Here is a 26,854-nt window from a genome sequence, read left to right as displayed (position 1 = left end):
TTATCTAGGTTACTAGATATATTCAGACTGGTACACAGATACAGTTGGGATAACCTTTTTGCCATCTTAAATCATTTTTTTAGATCTCTCTTATTTAAGAACAGTACTGCAAGTAATGATTATTGCAATATTGTTCTGCTAGGATTACTTGAGACACAACTCAGATGAATAATTGTTCAAAATGCAGCCGCTAAATTGATTCGGGGGAGGGGAGGCGGAAGGGGAGATTACATTAGTTGCCAGTAAAGGCAAGAATTAAAGTTACTATTATTTATCTTTAAGATATTGTACAAACTTAGCACCAGAGTACCTTCAAAACTCGATCTTTATTTATTTAGTTCCTAGATCATCATCTCCCTCTCCCTCTCATCTTGTTGGAAATCTACTACTAGACCAACATCCCTGATAGGTAGAGGTCCTGATCTATGCGATAGTCAAGAAATCATTTCTTATAAAAATCATTTAGGAGAGCTCTTAAAACATTTATCGGACCAATATCTGACAGGCATTTAAATATTAGAATGTTCTTATATTTTAATGTATTTTAATCAAATGGGATTGGTCTATTTCTGCTTAAATTTTAATCCACCTTGAGCAGCAGTTTGGTTAAACTGAATAGAATTGTCCATATTAGATTAGAAATGTACATGAACCTGATTGGCTGTTGTACAGAGAGAAATTGCAAGACTTTGGGCCTTCTGCAGACTTGCCATCCTTGGATTTGATTATTTCTAAACTGTGGCATGTCTATTACCTTACACTGGCTTTTATAAAGCTGCGGTAGAGGTTTCTACTGCGGGCCAATGAGGTAAATGCTCAGATGTTCTATGATTTCCTCTGAGCGTCAGAGCATTTACCTCACCGGCCTGTGGCTTTGTAAAAGGAGTCCTTAGTAAGCTGACTGCTAGAGAATGACACGGTGGTTGTTACCAGCGGTTAGCTGCAGGTAGCTGCGGGTATCCCGCAGAAACAGGGAGACAAAAATTAGTGGTCGCTGCGGGGACAAGGCCATTCACCGCCCCGTGGAGTGGTGAATGGTCTTGTCTCCGCAGTGAAGCTAGCACGGATCGTGCGGTCCAATATCCCCACCCGATCGCCGCATCCCACGTCCTGCCATCTCCCTCCCTCCACCTCACTTTAGGTACCAAGTCCGACTTTAATTCTTCTTCTCCCAGCCGCACGCTTTCAATAAGCCGCACGTGCGCGGCTGCTTGAATTGTTGAATCTTCTCCTCTGACGCAACCGGAAACAGGAAGTTGGGTCAGAGGAGAAGATTCAACAGCTCAAGCAGCCGCACACGCAGCTTATCAAAAGCATGCAGCTGGTAGAAGAAGAATTAAAGTTGGACTCGGCACCTAAGGTGAAATGGAGGGAGGGAGATGGCAGGACGCGGCCATCAGGTGGGAGGGGGCTTCTGGACCACGCCATCCATGATCATGCATGTTCCCTCACACTAGGAAGGAGGGAGTGAAAGGGAAATAGAGATGCTGGGCCAAGGGGATGAAGAGGGAGATAAATATTAATTTCACAGGCAGGAAAGAAAGAGGAGGACAGGTAGGTGAGCCAGATGCTGGAAACAGGGGGTGGGGTGGGGGAAGAAAGAGGGAAAGAAGCTAGATGGGGTTGGAGAGAAGAGACACATTGGTGTGGAAGAGAGGGGAAATCTCGACACAGGAAGGTAACAGAGGGGAAATTATGTGCATGGGGGCAAAGGGACAGAGACATAAAGGGAACATACATGGGGATGGTATATGGACACCGGGGAGGGGGGTGGGGGCAATGCCAGATACAGAAGGGAGATATTAGAAATGGGGAAAATAGGAACACAGAAGCGAGATGGTTTGTGGGGATGGGGACCGTGCTCACAGGCTCCGGCGCCTTGCACAAATTACATTGTAACATGCCACAAAGGTAAGAGGGAGGGATGGAGGGAGATGGTTGGACCACGCGAGAGATGCCGAAGGGCGGTAGAAAGAAACAGATGCTGAAGGGGGTAGCGAGAGGGAAGGGTGGTGGTGGAAAGGAATGGAACAGACACTGAAGGGGGGTGGAGAGAAACAGACGCTGAAGGGAAATTTGGAAGACAGACTAGGGAGAAGACACTGAAGAGAACTGGGAAACAGAGAGTGGGGAGAAGACGCTGAAGGGAAATGGGGAACAGAGAGTGGGGAGTAGACGCTGGAAGGGAAGAAGACAGAGATGCCAGGACTATGTGGGGAGTGGAGGGAAGAAGATGGGTGCCAGACCAATAGGGGGGGGTGTGAGCAAATGGAAGATGCAGAGAGAAGACAGACAGTGGATGAAAGGAATTCAATGAGATAAGGAAAGCAGAAAACAGACAACAAAGGTAAAAAAAATATTTCTATTTCTTTTTTTTTTTGCTTTAGGATAAAGTATAGCCCTGCCGCCTAAAAATCTCGTTTTCTAATTCAGCAGCCAGAACTTTGATTTATAAGGAAGGAATAAGCTAAATATTGCAGTACTGAGGCTTGTATGGATGCTGCGTGGACAGTAGTCATGGGGATGGGACAGTGGTTGCGGGGACAAGGCGGGGACAGTGGTCACGGGGACGGGGCAGTGACAGGGATGGTGGTTTTGGGGATGGGGCGGTGACAGGGACAAATTTTTTCCCCGTGTCATTCTCTACTGACTGCTATTCATCTCAATCGACTGGCTATTTTTGAGAAATGCTGGCACTCTTTTGAACTATGGTATCAGGTCAAAAGGATCTTCTAGAGTCTAGAGCTATTTGATCTATTGTCTTTATTTTGATGCTTTGTCTCTGGGGCCATCTGAAGAGTGTGGGTTTTCTTAATGGTTATTTGGCATTAAGTTGGTGATGGGTAGGAACATTATGTGCTGTATGGAATAGGGATTAGGGAAGGGGGGATGGGGTTCAAGGGAGTTAATGAACAAGTGAGTTTTGGTTTTTGTTATTGGACCTATTATTGAAAAAATATTAATAAAAATTTAAATTATTTTTTTTTTAAAATCTTTATTCATTTTATAACTTACATCAAGTGTACAGTAAATATCAAACAATTATAATACAACATCACTTGAAAAATCTTCAATATCATACACAAAGAAGATTTAACCCCCACCCCCCTCCCAAATTCATATACAACTAATATCTACCATATGAAAATAATATCTTATGACATTCCTATATATATTCTTATTGGAAAACCAAGAACCCCCCCCCCACAAATCCACATGTGTATTAAAATTGGGAAAAGTGTAACTTATTCATTACTATAATTTAATAATGGTCCCCACACATCCTTAAATTTTTGAACTGCCAACGCTCTTTCCATTTTATACACATGACAAACGGAATTCCACCAAAAACAATAATTCAGTCTTCTATAGTCCTTCCAATTATATGTTATTTGTTGGATGGCAACTCATAGAAACATAGAAAAAGCGGCAGAAAAGGGCTATAGCCCACCAAGTCTGCCCATTCCAAATATCCCCTCCCCTGAATTCACTCTCTAAAAGATCCCACGTGAGTATCCCATTTTCTCTTAAAATCCGTTACGCTGCTGGCCTCTATCACCTGGAGTGGGAGTCTGTTCCAATGATCTACTACTCTTTCGGTGAAGAAGTACTTCCTGGAGTCACCATGAAACTTCCCTCCCCTGATTTTCAGCGGATGCCCTCTGGTGGTCGAGGGTCCCATGAGCCAGCTTCGAGATGACAATGCCAACATCTATTAGACTTAGAGCAATCCAATTTTTGTAAACGAACAGGGGTCCAGAGTGCTCTATGCAACAGGAAAAACCATGTTTGCCTCATAGACGCAGACATTGTACATTTCATCCTCCAAAACCAAATACGTGGCCATTGAGATGCATTAATTTGATGCTTAATCTCAATACTCCAAATATCTCTAAGTCCAGTTTTTGGTTTCTTATTTAAATAGCCAGATAATAATTTATACCACTAAACAATTTAAAAAATTTAAATTAAAAAAAAAAAGATTTGAACTTTCCCATATGGTTACCGATAAGTAGACTGAAAACTTCTGCTAGCCAGATAACCTCCGGCTCCATCACTGGACTAGCACTACCCAGAGAATGCCAAGGTGGTTTGTTGGGATAATGCCACTGCAGATCTCAGTATGGACTCCATTAATGGGACTGACCTGGGTAGTAGCTGGTCCTATGACTTTGTGCCAGTTGCTCTGCCAGACCTTGGTATTTTACCATCACTGTGCTAAGGCAACTTATCTCTCAGCACACTCACCGCTGTAGCCCACTGTTGATATTCTGTCTATGGTCTCCAGCTGATGTGGACTGAAGCCTCCTATCTTTCCGCAGACGATGGGAGTTACCTGCTGGTGTGGCAAGCTGAAGCTTCTGATTTTCTGGACCACGGTGAGAACTAATCCAGGATTGACTAGAAGAAAGGCCAGGGCAACAAATCAGTTAAACTATTAAAGGCAGTTGTCATATTTATCCATAAAACCCACCATTTATTTTTACAGCAAAGATCTTACTGTCATGTGAAAAAAATTAGGACACCCCATGAAATATTCAGTTCTTTCTTAAGAAATGTTCACATATCGATGTAAAATCTTTTTTTTTTTATTTATCTCTGGAAAAGAAATTGATGTAATTGCAGGTAAACAACACAAATTTTCCTTGATTTACTCATGAAACAAAAGATATCCATAAAAATGTATTTTCTGAGGAATAAATTAGGACACCCTCACATATCCTTCCACTTAAAATGGCTCAAATCACACACAGGTGTATCACATCAGGTGCACATGATCAGAACATTGTTACTCAGCATTTTGAAGGAGGTTTGCTCTACTTAAACCTCAGACATTTAGTTTGGTGTGCTCATGACTGCTGCGGTGAGAGTGAACACCATTGTGAGATCAAAAGAGCTGTCTGAGGCCTTCAGAAAGAAGATTGTAGCAACTTCTAAGTCTGGTAAGGAATTTTAAAAGATCTCAAAAGAATTTGACATTAGCCATTCCACGGTCTGGAAAATAGTGTACAAGTGGAGGACTTTCCAAACAACTGCCACATGCCCAGGTCTGGCTGTCCAAGCAAGTTGACCCCCTACAGCAGACCTTAAGATGCTAAAAAAAGGTCTCCAAAACCCTAAAATGTCATCAAGGGACTTACAGCAGGCTCTTGCTACTGTTGATGTGAAAGTGCATGCCTCTACAATCAGAAAGAGACTGCACAAATTTAACTCGCATGGGAGGTGTGCAAGGAGGAAACCTTTGCTCTCTAAAAGAAACATCAAGGCCAAACTGAAGTTTGCCAGAGAGAATATAGACAAACACCAGGACTTCTGGAATAGTGTTCTATGGACAGATGAGTCTAAAATTGAATTATTTGGACACCAGAAGAGGACATTTTTGGCATACACCAAACACAGCATTCCAGGAAAAGAACTTCATACCAACTGTGAAGCATGGAGGTGGAAGTATCATGGTTTGGGAATGCTTTGCTGCAGCAGGACCTGGTCAGCTCACCATCATAGAATCCACCATGAATTCTACCATGTATCATAGGGTGCTTGAGGAACATGTGAGACCATCTGTCAGAAAATTAAAGCTGAAGCAGAACTGGACCCTGCAACACAACAATGACCCAAAACATACCAGTAAATCCATCAACGACTGGCTGAAAACTAAGAATTGGAGAGTCCTGGAATGGCCAAGTCAAAGACCTGATCTTAATCCCATTGAGATCCTGTGGGGTGATATGAAACAGGCTGTACATGCAAGAAACCCCTCAAACATCTCACAGCATTGAAGAGTGGGCCAAACTTTCCTCAGACCGATGTCAGACTGGTAGATGGCTACAAGAAATGTCTCACTGCAGTTATTTCAGCCAAAGGGGGTAACACTGGCTATTAGTGTGTAGGGTGTCCTAATTTATTCCTGAGTTAGAATATACATTTTTGTGGATATCTTTTGTTTCATGAGTAAATCAAGGAAAATTTCTGTTTACCTGCAATTACATCACTTTCTTTTCCAGAGATAAATAAAAAAAAAAAAAGATTTGACATTGATATATGAACATTCCTAATTTTTTCACATGACTGTAGATCTAATAATTCCAGCAGAATGGCTATGAAACACAAACCATACTCAAAAGTCAGAAGACAGTAGTTATATAGGAGGTAATACAGAGCCTCTCTTACAGAGACCTAGTTACTGCATACTCTTTTTTATTTTCTCCATAGACAAGCAGGGAAGATGCAGGCACACTTGTTGGCGATATCACCAATGGAATTAACAGGCTGGAACTGTCCCCTAGATTAAGGATGTGTTGACATTGTTGCATGAAGCTTCCCATCTTGGGTCACATACCTCAGCCTGCAGCAGCTCTCCCTTCTCCTTCAGAGGGATTCCCAACCACACACATCCCGACTGGCTCACATTGCTTATGCCATTGCATGGAACCAAGGTCTCCTGTTTGCTTTCTGTTGGTTTCTGCTATTTGCTACTCTTAGCTCCTCAGAGTGGAGTGCGACTGATCCTCATAGATCTGGTACCCACTTCTCCTCTACATGTAATTGATAATTCAATACAGCTTCAGCTCCGCCCTGACCCAGCACTACTGACCCAGCAGCAAGGGTCACTGCTCCATCTCATTCTAGGGTCTCTTGCCCCAATGCACAAAAGGCAAGGACTGTTGTGGAACGGGATTTAGGGGTAATCATCAGTGAAGACATGAAGACTGCCAATCAAGTGGAGCGGGCTTCATCTAAGGCTAGGCAGATCATAGGATGTATACGTAGGAGTTTCGTCAGCCGTAAGCCTGAAGTCATTATGCCGTTGTATAGATCCATGGTGAGGCCCCATCTGGAGTACTGCGTACAATTCTGGAGGCCTCATTACCGCAAGGATGTACTGAGGCTTGAGTCAGTCCAGCAAATGGCCACCTGGATGGTCTCGGGACTCAAGGATCTCCCGTACGAGGAACAGCTGGATAAATTACGCCTATACTCACTCGAGGAACGCAGAGAGAGGGGAGACATGATCAAGACGTTCAAATACCTCACGGGCCGTATCGAGGTAGAAGAGGATATCTTCTTTTTCAAAGGTCCGACGGCAACAAGAGGACATCCATGGAGAATCAGGGGTGGTAAATTGCACGGCGACACAAGGAAATACTTTTTCACCGAAAGAGTGGTTGATCGCTGGAATAAACTTCCACTTCAGGTGATCGAAGCAAGCAGCGTGCCTGATTTTAAGAAGAAATGGGATCGTCACGTGGGATCTCTACACAGAGTTAAATAGGGGAGGGTTATTAGGGTGGGCAGACTAGATGGGCCGCGGCCCTTATCTGCCGTCTTTTTCTATGTTTCTAAAAGGTTTCCTTGTAAGTAAGACTGGTTTCAAACAGCATGCATTTTGAATGCTATTGTGCTGAGCATCACTAGTAAAAGAAAAATCGCTCCCACCGTGGTCCTTTTTACCATGTTGTCTGGAGCTTTGTGCATCAGGGCCTCCATATCTCTGACTGCATGGCCCTCGGGTGGTGCTGTAAATCCCACTCTGCTTTAACTCAAAAAGTCAAGGTGATTCTCCCGTTGGCTCATAAACCGGCTACTTAACGTTCTTATCTGTTCAAGTGGAGCTGCTTTCTCGGTGGTAGTGGGAGATCCTCTCTCATACCTACTATCACTCTTATATCTCCTTCACCTCTCTCAAGAGGGACTCAAAACTACTGCTATCCACTTGCACCTAGCAGCTATTGCAGCTTACCAAGATCTAGTGGATAACAAGACTTGCTCCTCTCACCTGTTGGTTCCAAGATCATGAGAGACCTCATGAACCTTTATCTACTTGTACGTGAGCAACCTCCACCTTGGGACCTTAATGTTGTTCTCAATGCACTAATGAAACCTCTATTTGAATCACTGGGCATTGCTAAACAAACATGTTACATGAAATATTGCTTTTCTGGTGGCCTGTTATATTTGCCTGCACAGTCATCATATACCCAATTTTTCAATTACAGGCTGTCTTTCCACATGTATCCCAAGTTCCTCCCAAAAAAGATGTCCAGTTTTCATATCAACCAATCCACTGCACTTTCCTCCTTCTCAGGGACACATGCCACTCCTGTAGAAGCTGTACTGAATATACTAGATTGCAGGCATGCCCTTCTCTTCTACCTCAGGAAAATAAAACCCTTTAGAAATAAGAACATAAGAATTGCCATAATGGGATAGACCGAAGGTTCATCAAGCCCAGTATCCTGTTTCCAACACTGGCCAACCCAGGTCCCAAGTACCTAGCTAGATTCCAAGTAGTAGTAAACAGATTTTATGCTGCTTATCCTAGGAATAAGCAGTGGATTTCCCCAAGACATCTTAATAATGGTGTATGGACTTCTCTTTTAGGAAATTATCCAAGCCTTTTTTAAACCCCGCTAAGCTAACTGATTTCACCACATTCTCCGTCAACAAATTCCAGAGTTTAGTTAAACATTGTGGGAAGAAATATTTTCTCCGGTTTGTTTTAAATCTACTACTTCATTGCATGCCCCCTAGTCCTAGTATTTTTGGAAAGTCCTTTATCTCCCCTGAATTGCCTCTTCTCCAGGCTGAAGAGTCCTAGCCACTTTAGCCTTTCTTCACAGGGAAGTCATCTCAAACCTTTTATCATTTTCATCGCCCTTCTCTGTACCTTTTCTAATTCCGCTATATGTTTTTTTGAGATACGGCTATTACTTGTAACCATAACAACTCAGGTATTCCTACATCAAAAAACATCATCTTGTCCTGGATTTTGGGCTACACAGCCTTCCTTTTGTTGTGAACAGTCTGACAGAGCTCTCCCAGCCAGAATCACTACACAGTAACAACTCCTTCACCCCATCCCTGCTGACAGATATTTCTTTTCTCCTTTTTTTCTCACACACTTTGATGCTCCAGTACATCCTGACCCAAGTTCAAAATTCTATAAGCTTTGGCATCTCGGCATTGGCAAAGTCATCAAATTGTGTACTTGCATTTCCCTGCTCTCTGTGCGGAACACCTGTTACAGGTAAACAACTTTTTGACTCCCTTGATTTCATGCTCTTCGGTATTGACTGATAAATCTTCATGGGATCTCTGGTATTTTATGCAGCTGTTTCATGCTGTGGAATAAATTGCTTGAGGATATGGGTTTAAAAAGGGTTTAGACAAGTTCCGGAGGATAAGCCCATAAACCATTTTTCGCCACATAGACTTGGGAAATTCACTGCTTATCCACAAGTACGAGCAAGATGTATTGTATCTTCTTTGTGATCCTGTTATTTATTTGAACTGGATAAGCCACTGTCAAGACAGGATGCTGGACTCAATGGACCACTAATCTGACCCAATATGGCACATCTTATTTTCTAGTTTAAACATGTCTTCCTAGTGATTGTTGCAACTGCAACAATCATGATGCCAGCTACAGAAGCCTAGGAGAACATGTCTTGCTGGTTCTTGCTAGCTTGATGGTTTCCCTTTACTTCATTCATCTCATCTCTCCTGGGACATTAAGGACATAAGAGTTGCCAACACTGGGCCAGACTGAAGACAAGCTCAGTATCCTGTTTCCAACAGTGACCAACCCAGGTCACAAGTACCTGGCAAGTTCCCAAGCAGTAAAACAGATTTTATGCTGCTTATTCTAGGAATAAGGAGCAGAATTCCCCAAGTCATCTCAATAACTTCTTATAGACTTTTTATTTCGGAAATTATCCAAACTTTTTTTTAAACCATATTCTCCGGCAATAAATTCCAGAGTTTAATTACACATTGAGTGAAGAAATATTTTCTCCAGTTTGTTTTAAATCTACTACTTAGTAGCTTCATCACATGCCCCCTAGTCCTATTATTTTTGGAAAAAGTAAACAAGCGATTCACTTCTACTCTTTCCACGCCACTCAGTATTTTATGGACTTCTATCATATCTCCGCATTACCTGGGGGCAAATTCTGATTCAGATCCTTTCTCTGACTCCTGCTCTTCTTCCTCTTCTTCTTGCACAGCCTGTTCCCTTGGGACCTGCTTCCGGGATTCCTTCAGTACAGTGGAGGTGAAGGGAGGAGTCCTTAACCGACTGTTCAGCTGCAGGCTCTCATCATGATTCAGCCAGCTTGTGTCCTCACTCAGGGAAGTGGCTGGAATAAAAAAAACCCAACCAGGGCTTCTGAAACACCATAAACCCTTTCCTATATGTAGGAAGGGAAACATGAAAGTGAAAATGGGATGTGAAGAGTGCAGGCTGCAGGCAGAAAGTACAGTAGACTCTCAGTTAACTGGCACCCTGGGGATTGATGCCAGATTTTTAAAAAAAAAGTAGTTTCTGGTTGCTTGAGAGTTATCATTGCAGCTTACAGCAAGATGAATTACACTTGTGATATAGTGTTAGAGATATGTGAGTTTAACATTATTAGGTTAGTTTTAGGGATGGCAGTCTGTGGGATGAAGAGGACTGGGATGAGTTGAGACTACTGGGAGAAGAGATATGTCTTTAATCTTTCCTGAAAAGGTAGTGTGTGGGGAGTTGTCGCAGATAGGCAGGTAGACTGTTCCAGATATGTTGACCTAGGAACTCAAAGATGGAATTAAACATCCTCTTCCGACGTACACCTTAAGAGGATGGAAATGGTGTCTTAAATCACTGCGTAGTCCTTGAACTGAGGAAGGTATGAGAGACCGGAATGCTGGCCACTAAGTCTGCTGGAGTTTTCTCCGAAGATGGCCTTATACTCCATACTATGCCATACCATAAACTGTTCCAAACTATCAGACATGTGGTAGGCAAAGCATGGGCACACTCAGGTTGGCGTGACAAGTATACACTTAAATTTCCACCAGAAATTGTTTTTATTTTCATTTAAAGTTTTACAGTATTTCTTTGATTTTTTTGCTGGTTGCTTGAGTTCCGGTAGTTCCGGTTAACAGAGAGTCTACTGTATGTGGAAAGAACATAATGGTAGGAAGACATACAAACATTGAAATAAATGGTTTCCTACTATCCAGCCTTCTCTTTTTGGCAGGCCTCTTCTCAGGATGAATCATAGACTCTTTGCTGCTATCTTTGCTGAGAACAGACACCCCTGTATCTTCGGCACCCAGGGACTGGCGGTATACCTGCAGCAAAACACTGGCATCATCTCGCTGTTCTGGGGAGAGCTGGTCACTGCACATCTTCTCCAGGTACCTAAGGCTGGAATGGGAAGTAACAGAAGCAATTTCTGCCCAAGATAATATTCACATTTGTTGGAGATGGCCTTGTACAATTGTTACTAGTCTATTTCTCACTTTATTAGTGTCCTCTAGGCTAGTCCAAACTTGTAGGTTATGTCCATTGACCAGCAGATGGAGACAGAAAATCCAAAATGTACTCTAGAATAGAGAATGACATGGTGCCAAAATACATCACCATCCCTGTCCCCGCGGATAACCATCTCCAAGTCATTCTTTAAGAAGAGAGGGAAGAATCAGAGTATGAATGGGCACAGCAACTGACCCTCAAGCTTTGCATTGTAGAATGCTGGTGTAGAAGGACTCAGGTTGAGACACTAAATGACATGGGATTGTTTCCCAAGGTTATCCACGGGGACAGGAATGGTAATGAATTTTGTCACCCATGTCATTCTTTACTCTAGAAGACCTGTATACAGCTTTAACAATTTAGTATTTCTCTATCTCCAACAGATGGAAGTGAAGTGCATCATAGCTTCTGGATTAGTCTCATACAAGGGCTCCTGGTCCAGTTAGTCAACTGGTTCCCAGCTGAGCAATGGGCTAGAACAAATTCTGGTTACAGGATGTATACCTCCTCCCCACCCCCCTCCCTCACAGCTCCTTTTTCTCCAACAATAAAAAAATGGAAGCAGTTAAAAGAAAAATTATTCAGGCTTGTACACTGAGAGGTAAATTCTCTATTAGTACGTCTAACATAGGCGTGCTTTAGACGTCCGGCAAACGCAAGTGTCAATCAAACGGTACTTAGGCGTGCAGTAGACGTCCCTACAACCTCTTCGCGCAAGATAGATGCAGGTTTCTGAAACGTCATTAAGACGTCTCCAATGGACCCGTGATAGACGTGGGTATGATTTTTTTTTTTTTTAAGATTATACTTTTTTTATACTCTTTATTATCACTCATTCAGCATTGTAAGTATAGGATGATGAAAAAGATAACCAAAACACAGTATACCATTTTGTAAACTATATATTAGTTGATCTAGCAATATCAGTGAGGTAGGGAATGGCAGACAGAGAACACTGTTGTGTTGTATCTTTTTCCTCTAGGATATCAGAATTGTACAGTTTACCATTAATACAAGGAAAAAAAATATGTTATGTTTCAAAGGAGAACTAGAAGATGAAACGTACCGAGTGGGTGTTGAACTTACATTATCAGTATGGAAGGTGGGAACCGGTAGATGTATGCTACACAGAAAGCTGTACAGAAATGTCATACTCACCTCCTATTAGAAGTGGAAAGGATAGGACTTTGAACACCATATAGACTTCTTATAAACTTCGTTTAAGTTCCACAAAGACTGGCAGGAAAGGCACCCTAAGTCATCCAATAAGCTTTCTCTCGATTTCCCAGAGACATTATTTCAGAGAGGATAGTTTAGAAGTGATATCTTGCTCGAAAGAACACTCTCCTGGTCATAAAACATTGCAACAATCAGCTCATTCTTCAGAACAAAGGTAAATCCCATAACTTACACTGGCCCAACTTAGAAACAGAATCAAAACACAGATTAGACCTGAATGTGGCTTCTAGTTCACAGGAAGAGGAAGTAGCCAGCAGCACAATGCTGACCTCATTGTGACATCATCAAGGTGCACCTGGAAGGTAGATATGCCACAAGTAAAAGACAAGCCAGGAGTTGTACTCACAACCTACAGATGATCGATATAGTGCTTTTACTCACTGACCTACACCTGTGTCTCTGGTTCCCCTGTCATAGCATACCTTAGTGATGTGCTAAAGTATACTCTACTTAGCTATCATATCACAGTCAGTTGAGGCAAAAGACTGGTAGCTCAATGGTGTAAAGCACCGTTGTCACGGATGCAACACCCATATTCTTAAGTATGGTTCAATAAATGTAATACAGAGTCAAAATTATGCTGTTTATTTTATCAAACCCAAGCTCAACTTTGTAATGTATTGTGTATAGTCTCACTAATGTGTTTGTGATGAAAATGAGATGCGATAGGTGTATATCCTATATAATAAAACCCTAGCCGCGCATGCGCAAATACCTGCGTGCTTCTGTGATCTCTGCTCTGTGATCAGTAGGTCTGTGGCCAGCAGGAGTGCAGATGCAACAGCCAGGCGACTCCCCCCTCCCGCCCTCACTCACCACCAAAACCACCACCGCCAAAGCCTCCTCCTTCTGCCCAGCCGGGAGGAGGGCTCCGAGTCGCTGAAGACTGTCCCAGATCAGCTTACACAGTCCCTAAAAAATTAACCTTTTCATCTGAGGCACGAGGCTGCGGTGACCTTCCTCCCCCGGCTCACTAAGGTTTCATCTTAAGAAATTCAAATGCATTGTTGAAAATGCAAGTGACTATTCTCTGTCATCCTAGACACCCCTGCAACACCCCAACAACACACTCCTGCAGCATAAACCCCTCATGTTATAATCAAGTAAAAGACAAGCTGGGAGTTGAACTCACAACCTATGGATGATTGGTACAGCGCGTTTACTCACTGAGCTACCGAGCTACTTAACTGTAGCCCTAACCCTAACCATAAAGTAGCATCTGACGTCATAGAAGCCGTTAGAATTTTGAAATAGTTTTGGACGTTCATTGGGTGTTCTCAGATCAAATACACCTGTAGATACTTGCAATGATTACCCCTTGTCAAAGCTTGTACCTAAAGCCATTTCTGGAGACTCCCATTCCCAAGTCTCCAACATAGCTCAGTGCTTAAAAGCACTGCATGTATCTTCCAAAGGTCAGGGGTTCAAGTCCTGATTAAGGTTACCAAAGACATAATATTCTTTTTTTTTTCCACCCACCCAAACATGCATAGCTAAGCTAAAATATGTGAACCTCACTTCCCAATCTTCATTTATTTAATTTATAACTTGTCATTGTGTTTGGAGGAGGTGAAGTTTCATTAGGTTTACATGGTAAGCTTCTAAGCGTTCTGCTATACTTTTTTGTATAACAGCGATATCGGCGTGCTTTAGGATGTAATCAACAGTGTTGATGTAGCGCGGAGCGGCCGCTGCAAGCACGCCCAAGCGGCACAAAAACGTCATCGCGTTTTTTTGCGTTGTGATGTCATAGAATCACCCGTTCTTCATACGCAGTTATTTCTCCTAAAATGGCTGCCAGGAGACAGCCAAACTTTTCCACCCAGGACTCCAGGCTGCTGGCCAGGCTGTTTCTCTCCCGGGAGCACCACTATTTTGTAGTGCCTGGCCATCGCAGGTCATACCTGCAATTCAGGGACTCATGGACCCGCCTGACCCGGCGGTACAATCGTAGAGCCTCCTGTCCCAGGGAAGTAAGTATTCCAAGTCAGGCTCTCACAATTAATCATGTAAAAAGTAATTATGATGGAAACCTGTCTCGATCAAATTGGTCATGTTTTTTGTGATTCCTTTTTAAAACTACAATTGTGCATAATAAATCTTTTACATTGAATACTAAAATTAAAGCACATCCCAAAGGAGCAGTAGTAGGATTTCAAAGACAAATTCAGCTCCTACAAGGCATCTATTCCATTCACAACATGCACACAACTAATTTTTGTGTCACGAATATCGCATTTGTAATAGAAACATCTTGAAATCAACTTTGCCAAAGGAAAACAAATATATTAAAGTGCTGCTATGTCATTTCAAGTACCTACAACTTTCCTGTATCAATCTGCTGGTCTAGGGAGATAGTGGCATGACGTTTAAAGTGACAGCGTCAGTACCCTGACGTCAGGGGTTTCAAGCCACGCTGCTCCTTCTGACCAAACTATTTTATTGCCCCTGCTGCATGATTGTAAACTCACCAGGACATGCTGTAATGTGGGGCAGTGCTGATAGGCTACAGCCTCAGCACCCTGGGGTTGTGAGTTCAATCCCACACTCCTCCTTATGATGCTGGCCATGTCACCTCAAACCCCCCCCCTCACTGTCCCAGGTACAGTAGAGAGATAGCGATGCCTCCAGCACAGAAAGGGGAAAATGCTGGAGTACGTGAATACATTCATGTAAAACATGTGGCAGAAGGGGGTGGAGGCAGGCAGCAAAGCGGATAGGGGCTCTTGGAGGGCAGCATACTCCATTTTTATGTGCTTATAGAGGTCAATACTTAAGTAAACATGTTATGCCACAGTGCTAGATGGCACTCATCATATCCCTCCCTCTCCGTTCTTTCTCTCTCTCTCTATTATCCAGGTTGAGGATCTCAGGAAACGGGGTCGGCTGCTGAGGCGCCAGGAGCGGGCCTTCCTTGAAGGGGTGAGGGAGGAATTTCGCGCTGAAGCCGGTGAGTAATGAGTCCAGCGTGTGTTTCTTTGTGATCAGCCTACCAGAATAAATAGATGAAAATGCTTGAGTAGCTGTAAACCATTCTTAATCATAAAATCTGCAGTAAAGCTGCTATTGTGATATCATGTCACAATGCCTTATGGTGTTCTACTTGCCTCACTTACTTATGCTACATTTTGATGTTTACAGTGGAGTAGGTGCTTTGCATCCTGTTATTAGCATTTGAAGAAAATAACGTAGTAAAGAATGTCATGTTCAAAAGTGTTGTGGACATATCTGACTGGATCCTGTTTCCCTCTTGTCAAGCAGCAGCGCAGGCACCACCTCAGGAGGCACCGCAGGTGATGGAGGGAGCCCCACCCTGGTCCTCGGCGGAGGAGGAGGAAGAGGAGGAGAGGGAAGAAGGGGAAGAGGAGGAGGAGGAGGGGGATTATTCTCCCTGGGAGCCCTCACGACCACCCACACCGCCTGCCCCACCACTGCCCCCTGGACCTCCACCGCCTGCCCCACCACTGCCCCCTGGACTGCCTGCCCCACCACTGCCCCCTGGACCCCCACCGCCTGCCCCACCACTGCCTCCTGGACCCCCACCACCATCCCCTGTTGGACCTTCCCCTTCCCCCACCCATAGCCCTTCCCATCACTCTCCTGCCCTTCCTGTTCCTGATCCCACCCCACCCCCTTTCCTTTCTGTTCCCCCCCAGGAGCAGCCCAACCAGCCTCAGGAGGGTGGTGAGATGGACCTAAGTAGAAGTAGCTGTAGCTCTATGTGTTAGGAGCCAGCCTGTGCTCCTAACATCCAGAGGTTGTGAGTTCTACACCCAGCACATCTTTTAATTGTGGCATACTACTTTGAAGGTGCAGATTGATGAGGTCACAATGAGGTCAGTTTTGTGCAACTGAAGACCTCCATTTTGCAATGAGGGAAGCTTGAATGTTAAGGTGTGTATCTGTTTATTCTCTTTTTAAGTGCTGATAATGTGTGCTGTTTTTTCTTTGCTTTCAAAAGAGAGCCGATTGCAGTGCTGTTTGTTGTTCACTTTTGTTTTCTTGCATCCTAACAGTTCTCAGAAGTGGTGGAATTTGCTGTTTCTCCTCAGCATTCTGCAGCCACAGGTGCATGAGATACTTTCATTTACTCCTAACTACAAGCCATTCAAGTAGGAATGTGTTTCTTTTGATGCAATATAGGCATTGGCCAACATCTATGAGTTAAATCAAACTTCAGAGGGCTTGGACAGGTGTTGAAGAATGATCCAGTTAGGGGGGGATGTTTTTGGTGGGGGAGGGTGTTTGTTGAGAAAAAAAAGGGGGTTGTAAAAGCCATGTGTAAATTATATTATTGTTCGGGCAGAAATGTGGTTTGTTATCCATGCAATATAATGTGTTCCATTGACATTATATTTATTAGGACAGAGAAAAGATGAAAATTACCTATTCAAACTCACTATTGGAATTATTGATGAAAAAACACAACGAACGTCTGCCTCACGTCTAACAAAGAGCCGCAATTACGAAAGTTTAAACGGCATTGAAATCCAAGTTAGACCAGGGTTTCTTACGTCTACATAATACACGATATTTAGACGCAGGCGTTTGCTCAGGTAGCGCCTATCTAGCGTCCCCATTTGGCACGCCCACGGAACGCCCACGTCCAGAGCTGGAGACGGGACTATGCTTTCTGTAGACGTCAGTCCGTCAACTACCTCTTAGGGACGTCTATGTGTCGTTTATCTCCCAATTAACATTAATTAAGACCCTTAACTCCGTAATTATTCACTTACATCGGACGTCCAAAGCACGCCTAAGTTAAACACAGTAATAGAGAATTTACCCCTAAGCGTTTAGCTGACATGTGAATATGCCCAAGTTGTTGCAATTAAGGACAGTGGAGGTAAATCTGGCTTCTTTGTTCTAGCATACATAGTAACATAGTAGATGACGGCAGATAAAGACCTGAATGATCCATTCAGCCCCTGATTCAATTTAAATTTTACATAAGAACATAAGAAGTGCCTCCGCTGGGTCAGACGTGAGGTCCATCGTGCCCAGCAGTCCGCTCACGCGGCGGCCCAACAGGTCCAAGACCTGTGCAGTTATCCTCTATCATAAGAACATAAGCAATGCCTCTGCTGGGTCAGACCTGAGGTCTACACCGTGCCCAGCAGTCCGCTCATGCGGCAGCCCAACAGGTCCAAGACCTGTGCAGTAATCCTCTATCTATACTCCTCTATCCCCTTTTCCAGCAGGAAATTGTCCAATCCTTTCTTGAACCCCAGTACCGTACTTTGCCCTATTACGCCCTCTGGAAGCACATTCCAGGTGTCCACCACACGTTGGGTAAAGAAGAACTTCCTAGCATTAGTTTTGAATCTGTCCCCTTTCAATTTTTCTGAATGCCCCCTTGTTCTTTTATTATTTGAAAGTTTGAAGAATCTGTCCCTCTCTACTCTCTCTATGCCCTTCATGATCTTGTAAGTCTCTATCATATCCCCTCTAAGTCTCCTCTTCTCCAGGGAAAAGAGACCCAGTTTCTCCAATCTCTCAGCGTATGGAAGGTTTCCATCCCCTTTATCAGACACGTCGCTCTCCTCTGAACTCTCTCGAGTAACGCCATATCGTTCTTAAGGTACGGCGACCAATATTGGATGCAGTACTCCAGATGCGGATGCACCATTGCCCGATACAATGGCAGGATAACTTCTTTCGTTCTGGTTGTAATACCCTTCTTGATTATACCTAGCATTCTGTTTGCCTTCTTAGCGGCAGCTGCGCACTGTGCTGTTGGCTTCATTGTCATGTCCACCATTACCCCCAAGTCCCTTTCTTGGGTACTCTCATTTAATAACATCCCTCCCATCGTATAGTTGTACCTCGGGTTTCTGTTTCATAAGAACATAAGAAGTTGCCTCCGCTGGGTCAGACCAGAGGTCCATAGCGCCCAGCAGTCCGCACCTGTGGCGGCCCATCAGGTCCATGACCTGTCAGGGTTTCTTGATTTAGCCCTATAGCTCCCTTATTTTTCTATCTATACTCTTTCTATACCCTATCTACCTCTCTCTGTACCCCTCAATCCCCCTATCCTTCAGGAATCTATCCAATCCCTCTTTGAATCCCCGTAGTGTACTCTGCCCGATCACCTCCTCCGGGAGAGTGTTCCATGTGTCCACAACCCTCTCAGTGAATAAAAACCTCCTGGCATTGGTTCTAAACCTGTCCCCTTCCAGTTTCTCCGAGTGCCCTCTTGTACTTGTGGTTCCCCGTAGTCTGAAGAATCTATCCTTGTCTACCTTCTCTATGCCCTTCATGATCTTGAAAGTTTCTATCATGTCTCCTCTAAGTCTCCTCTTCTCCAGGGAGAAGAGCCCCAGCTTGTCCAGCCTGTCAGCGTATGAACAGTCTTCCATACCTTTTATCATTTTTGTCACTCTTCTCTGGACCCTCTTAAGTATCGCCATGTCCTTCTTGAGGTACGGCGACCAATATTGGACACAGTATTCCAGATGCGGGCGCACCATCACATGATACAGCGGCATGATGACTTCATTCGTCCTGGTTGCGATACCCTTATTAATGATGCCCAGCATTCTGTTTGCTTTCTTTGAGGCCGCTGCACATTGTGCCAATGATTTCATTGTTGTACCCACCAGCACACCCAAGTCTTTTTCAAGATTACTTTCCCCCAGCAATGCTACCCCCATTTTGTAGCTGAACATCGGGTTCCTTTTCCCTATATGCATGACCTTGCATTTCTCTATGTTAAAGCGCATTTGCCATTTATTTGCCCACTCTTCCAGTTTGCTTAGGTCCCTTTGCAGGTCTTCGCACTCCTCTGTGGTCCTAACTCTGCTGCAGAGTTTGGTGTCATCCGCAAATTTTTTAACTTCACACTTCATCCCTGTTTCCAAGTCGTTTATAAATATATTGAACAGCAGTGGTCCCAGCACCGACCCCTGCGGAACACCGCTCGTGACCCTCTGCCAGTCCGAGTATTGGCCCTTCACTCCAACCCTTTGCTTTCTGCCTGCCAACCAGTGTCTGATCCATATGTGTACATCCCCTCCCACCCCGTGGTTCCACAGCTTCCTAAGTAGCCACTCATGGGGTACCTTGTCAAATGCTTTTTGGAAGTCGAGATAAATGATGTCTATGGATTCCCCTTTGTCCATCTGGCTGTTTATCCCTTCAAAGAAGTGCAGTAGGTTTGTTTGGCACGATCTTCCCTTACAGAAGCAATGTTGGCTCGTTTTCAGTTGTCAGTTGTCAGTTGTTCAGTTTCTTTCTATGTGTTCACAGATGCTGTCCTTTATCAGTGCTTCCATCATCTTACCCAGAACCGAAGTCAAGCTCCCTGTAGTTCCCCGGGTCACCCCTTGATCCCTTTTTAAAGATAGGTGTGACATTCGCTAGTTTCCAGTCCTCCGGTATCTCCCTAGTTTTCAAGGATAGATTGCAAATTTGTCGGAGTGTTTCTGCTATTTCATTCCTCAGTTCTTTTAGCACCCTTGGGTGGATTCCGTCCAGGCCCGGTGATTTGTCGCTTTTCAATCTATCTATCTGTTGGAGGACATCCTCATGACTTACCTCTATTTGCTCCAGTTTTTCATCTTGATCCCCACTTATGATCTCCTCAGGTTCTGGTACATTGGATGTGTCCTCGCTCGTGAAGACCGACGAAAAGAACCTGTTTAACCTATCAGCTACCTCTTTTTCTTCCTTAACCACTCCCTTTCTGTCTCCATCATCTAACGGTCCCACCTCCTCCCTCGCTGGTTGCTTCCCTTTCACGTATCTGAAGAACGCTTTGAAGTTTCTTGCTTCCCCAGCCAGCCTCTCTTCGTATTCTCTTTTTGCTTTTCTAACCACTCGGTGGCATTCCTTTTGGAGTTTTTTTGTGTTCCTTCCGGTTTTCCTCAGTTTGGTCCTTTTTCCATTTTCGGAACGACATTTTCTTTTCACCTAACGCCTTCTTCACTTCATTTGTTATCCACACCGGGTCTTTTGTTCGATTTTTTTTTCACCCCTTCCTAAACCTGGGGATGTACAGGTTTTGTGCTTCTTGCACCGTGTCCCTGAGTAGGGACCAGGCTTTCTCTACAGTCCCCATCATTCTAGAGCTGTTTCTGAGTTTCTTTCTCACCATTTTCCTCATAGCATCGTAGTTCCCTTTTCTGAAATTGAGCGTTGTCGATGTGGTTCTCTTCACCTTTGATGTCCCTACTTCTAATTTATAACGGATCATGTTGTGATTGCTGTTGCCTAGTGGCCCTACTACTTCCACTTCCTTTGCAGGTCCCCCTAGTCCGTTGAGGATTAGGTCAAGAGTGGCATCCCCTCGCGTTTGTTTCTTGACTAGCTGTTCCATGAAGCAGTCCCTCACAGCCTCTAGGAATTCCGTTTCCCTTGCACAGTTGGAGTGTCCAATACTCCAGTCTATCTCAGGGTAGTTGAAATCCCCCATCACTATCACACTTCCCATTTTTGCATTCCCGTCTCAATTCTTCTTCCAGGTCATGATCGTTTGCTTCTGGTTTTCTAGGTGGGCGATAGTACAATCCCAATTTTATGTCAGCTCCATTTCTCCCTGGTAATTTGACCCATAGTGATTCCAATCCTTCCGCCTTTGCTGCCGTATGCATCCTGGCCGAGTGGATGGAGTCCTTTACATATAGTGCTATTCCTCCATCCTTCTTGTAAGTCCTGTCTCTCCTATAGAGTTTGTACCCTGGCAGTACCACGTCCCATTTGTTGTCCTCTGTCCACCATGTTTCTGTGATTCCAATTATGTCTAGGTCCTCTCTTTTGTCCATGACTTCCAGTTCTCCCATTTTGGTCCTTAGACTCCTTGCATTTGTGTATAAGCAATTTAAATCCTGATTTTTTTCTGCCCCTGATTTTCCTTGTGATTTGTTTCTCTTGCCATCCCGCTCATGGGCTGCCAACCCCTGAATTTCGTTTTGTTCCTCCTCTCCCTGTGGTGCGTCTTTTTTGTCCTCAGCCTGTACCCTCATATCCACCTGTGTCTCTAGCTCCCGTCGTTCCCTCTTCTGTTTGGTCTCTAGTTTCACTAGATCCTTAGACCCCTGTAGTTCGCCTTTTGGTTCTCACATGTAATATTTTACATTTCTCAACGATGAACTTCATCTGCCATCTCGTGCCTATTCCCCTAGTTTGTTCAAGTCCCTTTGCAATTCTTCACAGTCCTCTTTAGTCCGAGCTCCACTAAATAGTTTGGTGTCGTCTGCAAATTTTATTATCTCACACTTCGTCCCTGTTTCTAGATCATTTATGAATATATTAAATAGCAGCGGCCCAAGCACCGAGCTCTGCGGGACCCCACTCGTGACCCTCCTCCAGTCTGAGTAGTGGCCCTTCACTCCTACCCTCTATTTCCTACCCGCCAACCAGTTTCTGATCCATCTATGTACGTCTCCTTCCACCCCGTGGTTCTTCAGTTTCCGGAGTAGGCGTTCATGGGGCACTTTGTCAAAGGCTTTTTGGAAATCTAGATATATGATGTCTATGGGATCTCCTTTGTCCATCTGTTTGTTAATTCCTTCGAAGAAGTGCAATAAGTTCGTTAGGCACGATCTCCCCTTGCAGAAACCATGTTGGCTGGTTATCAGAAGTTTGTTTCTTTCAAAATGTTCATCGATGTTTTCTTTTATCAGTGCTTCCGCCATTTTCCCCGGAACCGAGGTCAGACTCAACGGGTCTGTTTCCCGGGTCACCTCTTGATCCCTTTTTAAAGATGGGCTTAACATTGGCTATCTTCCAATCCTCCGGGATCACACCTGTTTTCAGGGATAGATTGCAAATTTGCTGCAGTATTTCCGCTATTTCCTCCTTTAGTTCTTTCAGAACCCTTGGGTGAATTCCATCCGGACCCGGGGATTTGTCAGTTTTTAATTTTTCTATATGCCTGCGTACATCTTCAAGGTTTACTTCCATGGATGTTAATTTTTCTGCTTGGTCTCCTTTGAAGATTTGCTCAGGTTCCGGTATGTTGGATGTGTCCTCTTTCGTAAATACAGACGAAAAGAACATGTTAAGTCTTTCTGCCACTTCTTTCTCCTCCTTCACCACTCCCTTCCTTTCTCCGTCGTCCAGCGGTCCCACCTCCTCCCTAGTCAGCTGCTTCCCTTTAACATATTTGAAGAATGGTTTGAAAGTTCGTGCTTCCCTGGCTAGTCTCTCTTCATACTCTCTTTTGGCTTTTCTAACCACAAGATGACATTCTTTTTGATACTTTCTGTGGTCTTTCCAGTTCTCCTCAGTTTTGTCCGTTTTCCATTTCCTGAATGAAGTCTTCTTATCGCCTATCGCTTCCTTCACTTCATTAGTTATCCAGGCCGGGTCTTTTGCTTGACTGTTTTTGCACCCCTTTCTGAATCTGGGGATATACAGATTTTGCGCCTCGCTTACCGTGTCCTTGAAAAAAGACCAGGTTTGCTCTACTGTCTGCCATTTCTTGGAGGTGTTCCTAAGTTTCTTCCTTACCATTCTCCTCATCGCTTCGTAGTTTCCTTTCTTGAAGTTGAAAGTTGTCGCTATGGTTCTCTTTCCCTTCAGTATTCCTACTTTAACCTTGAACTTGATCATATTATGATCGCTGTTTCTCAACGGTCCCACTACTTTCACTTCCTTTGCAGGTCCTTCTAACCCACTTAGGATTAGATCCAGAGTGGTATTCCCTCTCATTGGTTCTCTGACAAGCTGCTCCATGAAGCAATCCTGCGTAGCCTCCAGGAATCCTGTCTCCCTAGCGCATTTTGAGCTTCCAAGACTCCAGTCTATCCCGGGATAGTTGAAGTCTCCCATAATAACCGTGTTACTGCTTTTGCATTCTCTCTTCATCTCGGCTTTCATTTCTTCATCGACATCTTCGGTTTGTCCAGGTGGATGATAGAATAGGCCCATCTTTATCTCAGGCCCTTTTCTTCCAGGTATTTTAACCCATAGTGATTCCAGTTTGTTGGTCATCTCTGCTGTGTCCACTCTGGTCGAATGTATGCTTTCTTTTATGTAAATGGCTATTCCACCTTCTTTCTGTCCTGACCTGTCCTGGCGACAGAGCTTGTACCCCGGCAGTACTGTATCCTATTTGTTATCTTCATTCCACCATGTTTCAGGGACCCCAATGATGTCTATGTCCTCTGCTTTGACCATGACTTCTAGTTCCCCCATTTTGTTCCTTAGGCTCCTTGCATTGGTATATATGCAATTTAGATCCTGGTATTTTCTTGTCTTTATTTCCTTTCCCTGTGCTTCGATCTTTAGTTTCTTCTCTTGTGCTACAATCTCCCTAACCTCCTCTTCTGGGTTAGTTAAGTCCTGTAATTTGACCTTTGTTTCTTCCCAGCCTTTTTCCCCCTTAGTATCTTCATGGGATACTTTCTTCTGAATCAACTGTCGGCTTTCCCCTACTTCTTAGTTTAAAGCCTGCTCTATTCCTCTCATGACGTTGTTTGCTAGTAATCTTGTTCCCGCCGCACTCAGGTACAGTCCATCTCTCCTGTAAAGCTTGCTCTTGCCACAGAATGTTGTCCAGTTCCTCACTAAGAGGAACCCCTCTTCCTCACACCCATCTCCTCATCCATGCATTTATTGATTGTAGTTCCTCCTGCCTTTTCACATCTGCCCTCGGTACCAGTAGGATCTCTGAGAACGCTATCTTCTGAGTTCTCATCTTCAACTTCCTTCCCAGAATCTTGAACTGTTCTATCAGCACACTTCTTCTGTAGTCTCTCCTGCTGACATCATTTGTCCCGATGTGGATCATTACTGTAGTCTCTTCCATCTCCACTCCTTCCAGGATCTTTCCAATTTTGTCAATGATGTCCTTTGTTCTTGCTCCTGGGAGGCAGGTCACTAGTCGATCCTTTCTCTCTCCTGCTATGTGGCTGTACACATGCCTCAGGATTGAGTCTCCCACTAGGATCGCAGACTTTCCCCTCTTCAATTTACGCTTCGGTCTCAGTTCAATGTCCTTGGAGTGCTTTGCTGCTTCTTTTTCTATGTCCTCAGTGTGCTTCGCTGCTTCTTCTTCTTCTTCTGGGCATCCACTAGCCATTTCCTCCCCCTCCTGCGGTGTTCCTCTGTGGGTGTCTTCTTCAGGGTCTCCTGTTTCTTGTTCTCCCTTCCATATTGATGTTGGAGAAAGGGATTACAGGGTATAGATAGAGGGTTACTATACAGGGTACTTCAGGATTAGGGTATAAACAATTTAGGTGGTGGAGAACTTACAGGTCATGGACCTGGGGGGCCGCCGCGGGAGCGGACTACTGGGCTGACCCGGCAGAGGCAATGCTTATGTTCATCTTTCACCTGAAGTTCGTTCTCTTCCACCCTCCTCCTGTAGGCTTCCTCAATGAATTTCTCGAGTTCCCTGACTTCCTCCTCAATGTGTCTCTCATTCATGAAGTCCTAAGTTGTCTTGATTGGGTCCTCCATGGTGTAAAGTCCTTCTAGCTCCTGTATCTTGTTCTCTAGTCGCTTGACTTCCTTCTTCAAGCTTTTCAGCTCCTGACACTGACCGCATACATATGACTCTCTCCCCAAGGGGAGGTTGTCATACATATGACAGTCTGTCCAAAACACTGGAAAGCTCATCTTCTGGATTCCCTCTGCTTCCATTGTCGTTCGCTTTTTTTTTTTTTTTTTTTTGGAGTCCTCTCTTCTTTACTGGTACTTTTGTACCTGTGTGAGTATGTGTGTTCTTCTGTGTCTGCTGCTTGCTACTTTCTTATTCCCTTTGTTGTATGTTGTGCCCTGTATCTACTCCTAATGTGTCACTTTTGTCTAGTGTTGAGTTTTGTTGTGGTGTTCTGTGTTGGCTGGTGTTCCTATTTAAGTTAACAGTTTACGTATGACCTGCTGTTGTTACGTATGTAAGTGCCCTCTGTGTCTGCTTTGTTTTGCTTTTTAAGTTCTTATTGATTGTTTTTGCTGTGTTAGTTGTTGGTTTCCTTACATTGTTGCCCTTCCTTGATGTCCTGACTCTGCCCTTCTTGAGGCCCTTCGCAAAGGTGTTCTCGCTAAGGCGAGCGCCTTTGCCGCGCGCCATACGGCTGCGCACCATTGGCTCCTCCCCTTTTGTGGGGGAGATCGGCTGCGGGGTGCTGCTAACGTCGGAGGGGTGGGCGGAGTTATCTCTCACCTCTGCCCCTTTCTATATCTTGACTTGCTTTTTTCTTCTTAGCTATTTCTGGGCAAGAATCCAAAACTCTTCCCAGTACTGTGCTTGGGTTCCAAGTGCCAAAATCTCCGTCAAAACCTACTCCAGCCCATCTACACCCTCCCAGCCATTGAATCCCTCCCCAGCCCATCCTCCCCCAAATGGCCATATACAGACACAGACCATGCAAGTCTGCCCTTAGTTGAATATTTACAATTATTTTCTGATTCTAGATCCTCTGTGTTCATCCCACGCTTCTTTGAATTCTGTCACCGTTTTCCTCTTCACCACCTCTCTTGGGAGCGCATTCCAGGCATCCACCACCTTCTCCGTAAAGTAGAATTTCCTAACATTGCTCTTGAATCTACACCCCTCAACCTCAAATTATGTCCTCTGGTTTTACCATTTTCCTTTCTCTGGAAAATATTTTGTTCTACATTAATACCCTTCAAGTATTTGAATGTCTGAATCATTCTCTGCGACTTCAGCACCCATTTTCTCAGCCCTGATTAACATTATTTTAGTGGGCATTTCAGCATCTACACCTCTAGCTGCCTGCTCCATTACTACTATACTGTTTCAAGCAAAGCAGCACTCAACTTTTAGGGCATACACCAGAGTCTGGAGAACTTCTGAAGGCTAGTGTTCTGAAAGGGCTATTTTGCCATTTAATTCCTCCATTCCTCTGATTTTTGGTCTTTCTTCAGGATGGGGCTTAAGAAAGGGTTATCCCTGGGATCTTTGAAAAGTTTAGGTTGCATCTTAGCTTAGTTTTAATTTGTTTTTGGAGATCACTTACAAAATACCTTCTTAGTGGCTCATCCAGATATCATTCAACTTTTTTTTTTTTTTAATTCTTTATTCATTTTTCCATCTTACATCAAGTACACAATATTACATCATTAAAAATTTGTACATGTTACTTGAATTTCTTTCACGGGTCACGGCAGTTCGGTTAGAGGAGTGATGGCATCGCGGTAGGGGAAATGAGGCATTTCTCCTGCCGCGATGGTTAGGTTGCCGGGCCGCTGAACTGATGGCGCCAGCGGCCATCAGCTCAGCGGCCCCTTTTTCGGCACTTAGACCTGGTTTTCTTTCATCTAAGTCAAACAGGTCTAAGTGCCGACTAAATTGTTTTGGTTATAGGTGTTGTACGCCTAGGTGTAGGTCGGCCCACCTCCCGCCCA

General features: G+C 44.2%; 1 protein-coding gene across 7 annotated transcripts in view; it reads right to left on the bottom strand.

Moving 5' to 3' along the window:
- The window catches only part of STAG3 (stromal antigen 3), a 147,617-nt gene that overhangs the window by 25,881 nt on the left and 94,882 nt on the right, over positions 1–26,854 (bottom strand). For all 7 annotated transcript variants that reach the window (XR_004537260.1, XM_033924435.1, XM_033924434.1 and 4 more), the window contains 3 exons: positions 10,998–11,191; positions 9,941–10,139; positions 4,249–4,401 (listed from right to left, as the gene is read on the bottom strand). Coding sequence is in view for 6 of the 7 variants with exons in the window: in XM_033924435.1 (XP_033780326.1) it covers positions 4,249–4,401; positions 9,941–10,139; positions 10,998–11,191 (546 nt within the window). In the remaining variant the exon portion in view is untranslated. The remainder of the gene's footprint in view (positions 1–4,248; positions 4,402–9,940; positions 10,140–10,997; positions 11,192–26,854) is intronic.

Source organism: Geotrypetes seraphini, chromosome 16 (assembly GCF_902459505.1).
Source record: "Geotrypetes seraphini chromosome 16, aGeoSer1.1, whole genome shotgun sequence".
Lineage (NCBI taxonomy): Eukaryota > Metazoa > Chordata > Amphibia > Gymnophiona > Dermophiidae > Geotrypetes > Geotrypetes seraphini.
This window is presented reverse-complemented; position numbering and strand designations above follow the sequence as displayed.